Genomic DNA, 7,853 nt, shown 5'->3' with positions numbered 1-7,853 from the left:
CATGGAATTACTGAGACCACCAGCCCACCTTGAAGACACGCGATGTCCCTCAGCATACCTGCTTTATGAGGGGGGGTGGTGGTGGTAGTGGTGGTGGAAAGAGCACTCTACTGGAGTGATGTATACCACCACAATATATTCTGTAGACACCTCAGCACTGTCACACCAAATTTACATTTTCTTAGTGGAAATGTACAGTCAACAAGCCAAGTATGTTTATGAGTAGCAAAACTGTCTCTGACCTATCATTCACACCTTACAATTGTACAAGTAGGCTTTACTACAACTCACTTCCAGCACGCTACTCTTTTTCTGAAGCCATGTCTCACTTGCCACAAATAAAAGGGCTAACTACGTATCAACTACTGCAAACTGATTATGTTTACCAAAAAAGTAACTGCTGATTACTCAGTTATAGTAAATGGCTACTGTGTATCATGTTACCAATTTATAAATCAAATGAGCACATCAATATTTAACAAAGCATAATAATTACCTGCATATCATAAGGAAATCAGCATTGGTACTTGGCATTCTGGTGATAGGAATCTTCATTCTTGAAATTGCATAACCATGTAACACATCACTATGGAACTGGCCATCATGCTATTTTTATTTAAATGTAAAAATTTAGTTTGTGGTAAATTCCTAGTGGTTGACATAACTTTGTCATTTGCACTAAAGTCATATGTATGCAATTTCTCAGTGCTTTACACACTTTATTTATATTTCTCATTTTGTTCCCTTCAGTTATCTTTGAGAAACCAATCTTGTTCCGTGTACAGTCCTACTTAGATTTTGAGAAAAATTTCTTGGGCAAATTTTGCTCAGAAATTGAAAGAAAGCCAGGATTATTAGTGAAATTTTAAGTTGTCCAAATTATAGGAAAAGACATGGTAGTATGAAAGAATTTAGCAAAAATCAGATACACAAATTAGCCCATTTGGATGACTTTTTGATGAGCTTTCACAGATGATGCACTGTAAACGTTACTTGTAGAGATGCAATGAGATTTAGTTTATGGTCTAGATGACACCTCTGATCAGTTTTTGAGATATCTTCACACACTAGACAATTATGAAAAAGATGAATAGACATAATCATAGTTTTGATGATTTTGAGCAAAGCAAAGGAATAAAAAACTGGAGGAATACTGACCACAAGGTGTGACACATAAGCCTTCAGGAAGATTTACATGCTTTGTAAACTGTGTTTGCAGCCACAGGATTCCTGCTAAGCAGTGCAATTTTTCATTTCTTTGGGAGTTGTATTTGTAACAATGTTTAGAAACAAGTATACAATAGCAATGCCAATGTTACAAAGTTAGTCTGTGAAAGTTCTGTCTTGCTTTATTCACTTATGAGACATCCATACTCACCTCTTAATCATATTGTGGAAGAGAATTATCTGGAAGGTAGGATAAGTCAAGACAGACACTTGTTTAAAACACAAAACTTACACATTAGTAGAGCCTTGAGTGCTCATGCATATGAGGACTGTTTACACCCTGTGATACTGATATATTTTACACTTACAACTGACTTAAAACTCAGGTGATGTCAACCAAAATGCTTTGTTTTATTTACTATAATGTTTATGCACTGTTGCCAGTAAGTAACTCTCCTAGTTTTTTTATTTCACTGTAACATTTTCTATAAACACACAAATAATTACTTACCCTAATGATAGCACAACATGTGAAATAAGTAAATGACAACTTTAAATTAGACAAAATGTTTTCAAGTTTCACTATTACATAATGGATTTTTATAGGAATGGAATCCCTCATTTAATGATAAATTCAAGTTATCATCATGCATGTTTGTATAAAAGTGAAAGTACTCCAGGAGGAATCATCAGTAAATAAGCGGGGTTTCAATGGACTTTTATTCCACTAAAGTTTGTCCTCTGAAAACGTGTACAGGATGTCACATCATAGCACATCAAAATTACCTCCACATATCCAATGGCAATACTAACATAATGGAAAACACGGAAAAGTAACTAGATATGAATGCTGCTGGAACCTGCAGTTTGTAAAAACTTAACATTAGATAAGTTCATAGGTTGTGGCAATATTAGGTAGGTCAGGCAGTATATAGCCAATTGTTAATTTAATTCATCATGGAGATACAGTACATCACCAAAGGCTACTATAATAAACCTAATTTGGTCCATGTTTTTATAAGCATGTTAAGCCTTAAACAATTCCGAGGAAACACCGTGAGAAAAAGAACTACTCCAAATGAAAAAGAAGTTGTTGGGTTCTCTTGACATTTCAGTCCATAGACAATGGATGAAGTCTAGAGCCTAATATCTTTTGGCCTCTGTCCCCAAACTGAAAAACAAAGCGGAAACCTGGTAATTCTTCTGAATGAGATCTGCAAAATTTTTCTTTATTTATGGTCACCACTACTGTTACTACTATTACGTGGTTTGCATTGACTAGTTAATAGGAGATTTTACCAAGTACTCATGGGGGGGGGGGGGGGGGGGGGGACCTTGGAAGCCCTTAATAATCAAGTATTCAGTTTATTAAATTTAAGGGCACTCCATAACCCTGGAGATACATGACTGGTTTGAAAAACAAATTGACCAACAAATATTGTTGTACAAATCTATTATCTTCTTAATCAGAAATGTCTGTGATTTCATAACAGTTATTCTCAACAAAATTACCAACAACAGCAAAAGGCATATGCACTTTTACTACATAAGCTAAATGCTTTATTACTCTTCTGTCTAGATGAACACTATATGTAACAATTAAATGAATGGATGAATGGCAACAGGCAAAGTCTACAATACATTTAATATAAATCAGCAAAACACACACACACACACACACACACACACACACACACACTCTCTCTCTCTCTTATTACACAATCAAATAATTACCAGGTTCATTAAATGAGTGGAAATTGGGATGAGATCAGAAATTTTGTGTAATATTAAATTATGCATTTACATATTCTTGAATTCACCAGTTTTATTTAACATTAAAATATTTGGATTTTCACGTTCAAAGTCTGTCATTTCTCGCTCTCGTTCATCCTGACCCCATTCTCCCAATGTCTTCATCACGTCTGGCTGGTTCCTCCGCCACTCTTCCTCTTTCTGCAATCAACAGATTACTTCACAAACTCACTAAAGAATATAGTTCTCCACAGACCAGGCACATTATTCTAAGCGTACTGTAAATAATAAATTATCATAACACAGACAAAAACATTTTGTTAAAAGTAAAACTCAATCTCTATACATACAATTTTGTAATGAGTAAGTTAGAAGATACTAACTAAAAGAATAATTATAGAACAGCTGTACACATGACTAACAGCCACAACATACACTGTAACAGGTGTCAACAATTCACACCTGGCTCTCTACTAATGTCTGGCTCTAGCCCATGATCTTCTTTGATATGTGAGGCTTGAGAGAATCTTTAGCATCTATTTCTTCAGATTTATCCTTTTTTATATCTGATGATGGACCTTTTGAATCATTACCACCTTCTTTGGTGACCATTTTCTTAAGAGGCGTTAGCGATTTCTTAGGAGGCGGTGGAGAAGCGAGTTCATCATCCTTTTCCACTATAACTTTTCCCCCATCCCACCAGCCATATGGCAAGTCACTTGGAACCTAATAGCAGAAGAACATGAGAAACAATACACAAGAAAAACACAGCAACTGTAGGTGTGGAACTCAGGAATTGTATTGTTTCTTCATCATGCTACATTTAAACTGTTTAGAATGGGGAAGGGGTGGTACTTCTGGAAATTATTAATTTTAGTATAACTGGCTTCCAAACAGTTACTCTGTATTAATCCCAAAATTTACATTAATATCTGATGAGGAAACAGAAACCACATGCACAATGCAAATGAAATGCAATTTGTGTTAACAGTTACTAAAATAGATTTTTATTTCACAATGTGACAAATGATACAAAATTGATGATTTACTAACATTTTTTCAGCAATCTAACTGCATGCTCTCCACCCACATACTCAATATGAATACAGCTTCACTCTATTATTTGATACACTGCGTACTGAATATAATTTTCCAAGACACGCTTCAGCTACTGATCGCTTTGGGTTCTGAAGTGCAGAGGACTAAACTGACAGCTCCATTTTATGACACCCTAACTTAAGTGGAACTAACCAGGTATGATAGTCTGTTACCTCTGTACAACAACTGTCATACATAATAACAAGTATCTTGGTACACAAGTATGTCAAAGAAGGTTGCAGAAAAAACAGAGGAAGACAAGATGAAAGCAATGGTGTTTGCGGACGACTTGATGTGGGGGAACAATGAATGCTTGTGAAGAAACTGTGTGACAGTATGGGATGAAATATGTGAGATTATTGTTACTTCTAGGGGAGAAATATATATATACTTGGGAAGTGTAATAGAGGAAAACAGAAGAATGAGAAAGAATGTGCTGGCAGACAGGCAAAAGCATTCATACAAAGTTTTAGGAGCCTGGTTTGGAACAAAGGCGTCCCACAAATAAGCAAAGAAGTGATATACATAAGCTACTACATCCTAATTTTGACCTATGTACCTGAAATATGGGTAATAAAAAAGAGATGCAAGCAGATTACAGCCATTTGAAACAAAGTTTCCCCGGAAGTAGGAAAGAAGTAACACGGGGAAACAAGATTAAGTATGAAAGGGTAAGGGAAATAGTGAAAGTGGAATCCTTGCAGAGCAGGATAGAAACATCTAGGCCAGGATGGTGAAGGCACTTAAAGAGAATGGAAATCGTGAGGATTCCCAAGAAGATACATAAGACCTGAATGAACCCAGAAAGATGGTAGGAAAACAGGATTAGATGGCGAGGCTTATGATCCAAATAGATCCAGCCTGAAGCTGGGAACTGCTAAAGATGATAATGATTACAATGCCTTAATTTAACATATTTAAAAAAACATTATTGTAAAGATTTCTCAAATTCATATGTGCTCTTTTAATTTTTTCAGTCCTGATTGTAGCGCTTTTCCTCTTTTCTCTTTTTACATTTATATTTTCACCCCGATATTTCAAATTTTCTGTTTTCTAGATGTTGCCATACTTGGTTTTTAAAATTCTTGGTGAGTTACTTTCATTAGTCATGTATTCTGTCTTCTCAAATGATATTTGTTAACATGCCTCCTCAGCTATTTCCTTCAGGAGTTCTGGTCTATTCTTTGTATTCTATGAGGCTCCATCTAAGCATAACAAGATCGTCTGCAAAAGCCAAGCAATTTATTGCTTCTTTTGATCAACCCAACTTTATTAAGTTATTAACCTTTTGTTTTTCTTCTTATAACTTTCTCCAACATATAGTTGAATAATAATGGCGACAAATCTTCTCCTTGTCTGATTCCTGATACAATTTGAAAAGGAATAGAACTTCTTCCAAAAAAGTTTAATTTTACATTTTGTTTTTGTAAGAGTATGTTTAGTTATTTCCAGAGTTTTCCTATCTACTGCAAATTCCTTGACTGTTTTAGGGTGGGAGCCTGTCTACTGAATCATTTTTTTAATCAACAAACATTAGCACTATCTTATTATTTTATATTCTCATATAACTAATTATTTATTTAGATATGTGTATCACACACAGCCATGCTGAGAGCAACTGTTAGCCATACCCAAAAATATACTGAAGATGCACTTTCATATGACCAACAAGTAACTCTGGAGAGTCTTTATGCAGAACATGTCCATTTGTCTGAGGCAGCTTCATATTGTTCATACTTACTCCAGTCTCTTCATGACCTCTAGACCCTCTGCCAACTTATTTCAGAAACTATTTCTATTTCACATTGCTTCTTTTTACAACAACGGAAACTCCGGGAGTGAGGACTTAAAAGTAGATAAACAGTACTAGCTTGAAAGCCAGTAGGGTATGTGCTGTTTCCTGCCTGTGTGTGTTACATGTCAATCAGCTAAGTTGACATCTTCTTGAATTTACTGCAGGATCCTAAAATCAAGATGACGTCATATGCTTCAGTGGGACTCAGCAGCATCAGCGTCTCCCTTGAAAATGGCAGAGTGATGGATCACCAAAATATGGAGTTATGTTGCTTTTAGGATCCTGCAGCAAACCCAAGACAAGACTACCAAGAATCAGTTAAGTTACAGGTAAATTATTATTTTCTTAATTTTTATTTATTTCTCACTTTGATTCCTTGTTGTAGACTTATCTACTGGACAGAAGAGCCTTGTACATTTACCATTCTGCTCATTTCGCAGTAAGTAATGTATTTGTCACCTCAGATCCCATCATTCATTACCATGCAGTTTAGCTTTATTAAAAATTCTTGCCATTTGGCCATATGATTTTTTAACAAAGGTGGAATAACACATGGCCAATGCTCAACAGGTTTCCTGTTTTATCATTGCAAGCCTGGGCAGAAGCTTGTCCTGTCTCCAGCAGCTATTCAACCTTTTTCCAAAACATTTGCATCTCTTTGTAAGTATTCATGGACATCTCTATTACATCTTGTTGTTTGACAAGACCCAAGTTTTCTGTCAGAAAGTATTCTGATAATCGTTACATCATACATCAAGGCACGGTATAATTTGTTCAGCAATTAGCAGAGTACAAACGATCATTTGTCAATCTCTAAAATCTGGATTGTAGGTCATTCAATAGAAGTTGACATCTTCACAGTAATATAATTTAAAGTTGTGGAAACTCTCACGAGACTGGCATTCAAAAATAGCCTCCTACCAGAAATGAGGCAATAGGCTACAAGTTGTGCTGTCTGTTGGGTATTTGGTTGCACTTTTTTGTTACTAATAAGCTATGTGTGGTATGCGTTTCTAATTGTGATTTTCACAAATTCTAGAGATGGAATCAATGTGTATATTAAGGCACATGCTTGACATAACAAACCCCCTGCAAACTGACAAATTTAATAGAAGTGCCTAGGAAAAATGTGAATGATCTTTTTCTCCTTATCCAGATAGAGTCTGAAAATATTTACCAAGATCTTTTACTTTCCTATCACAATTATGCATGCTCTATGTGAGGAAATTAACCAACAGATTTTGTCAGTTAGGCCTGAACTGTTAATGTAAAAGTAATATTTAGTAACTGGTGAGATTCAAACATCAGGCTGAAGTAGTGGCTAGGTCAAACATGTGAAAAGAACAGGACAGATTAATCTGTGTGGATTAAGTTCTCAACATGCTTTCATTTAACCGGAAATGATAAACAGAAGAGCCAATACCAGTATTTATTAATAGAAACCTCATCAACATTACATGAAAGGCCAGGGAAAAAAAGAGCAGGCAACCTTTTTTTTTCTTTTTTTAAAGAGTTATTGTTATAGCTCTATTCAGACTGATCATACGCACCTGTTGAGAGGCTAAAATTGAACGTGGGGAGCCTCAGATGAGTCCAGAGATATTAGCATACGAAGTTTTACCATAAAGGGAAAGAACCAGGTAAGCCAATTTCTCAGGGGAAGGAAGGAGGCAAATCAGTGGTGACACGAGAGGCCAAAGTAAACGTAAGGTCACCAAAAATATGCAGATATATGCAGAAAAGTCTAGAAACACGTGGATGTACGCACCCTACATTCTTCAACTGAGAATCATCACAGCTCGAAGAGCCACTGCAGCCTCAGATTCCGAGAAAACCAACTTGCCTGAAAATCTAAATATAAAGAACATGTACAATACTTTTAATCAAATTCATCCTGGCACGTTTGTATTATATGACATTTCAAAATGCTTTTCAAACACAAAATCCAATGCTTTGTTTGGATATCCTTGTGCTGAGTGTGAGGTATTTACAACAAAAATGAAAACTTTAACAATGGAGAAATGTAAGGCAAAAACTCGTC

General features: G+C 35.7%; 1 protein-coding gene across 2 annotated transcripts in view; it reads right to left on the bottom strand.

Moving 5' to 3' along the window:
- Positions 1 to 1,559: 1,559 nt before the first annotated feature.
- LOC126095159 (peptidyl-prolyl cis-trans isomerase FKBP4-like) overlaps positions 1,560 to 7,853 on the bottom strand; it is a 122,339-nt gene continuing 116,045 nt past the window's right edge. Inside the window, exon 9 of one of the 2 annotated variants that reach the window (XM_049909881.1) lies at positions 1,560 to 3,120. In XM_049909881.1, coding sequence (XP_049765838.1) covers positions 2,968 to 3,120 — 153 coding nt within the window. In that variant the 3' untranslated portion in view covers positions 1,560 to 2,967. Of the gene's footprint in view, positions 3,138 to 7,853 lie in introns of both variants that reach the window. The other variant, XM_049909882.1, reaches the window with a different exon arrangement.

Source organism: Schistocerca cancellata, chromosome 8 (genome assembly GCF_023864275.1).
Source record: "Schistocerca cancellata isolate TAMUIC-IGC-003103 chromosome 8, iqSchCanc2.1, whole genome shotgun sequence".
NCBI lineage: Eukaryota > Metazoa > Arthropoda > Insecta > Orthoptera > Acrididae > Schistocerca > Schistocerca cancellata.
The sequence above is the reverse complement of the archived record's forward strand: the minus strand, read 5'-3'. Positions and strand labels throughout refer to the sequence as shown.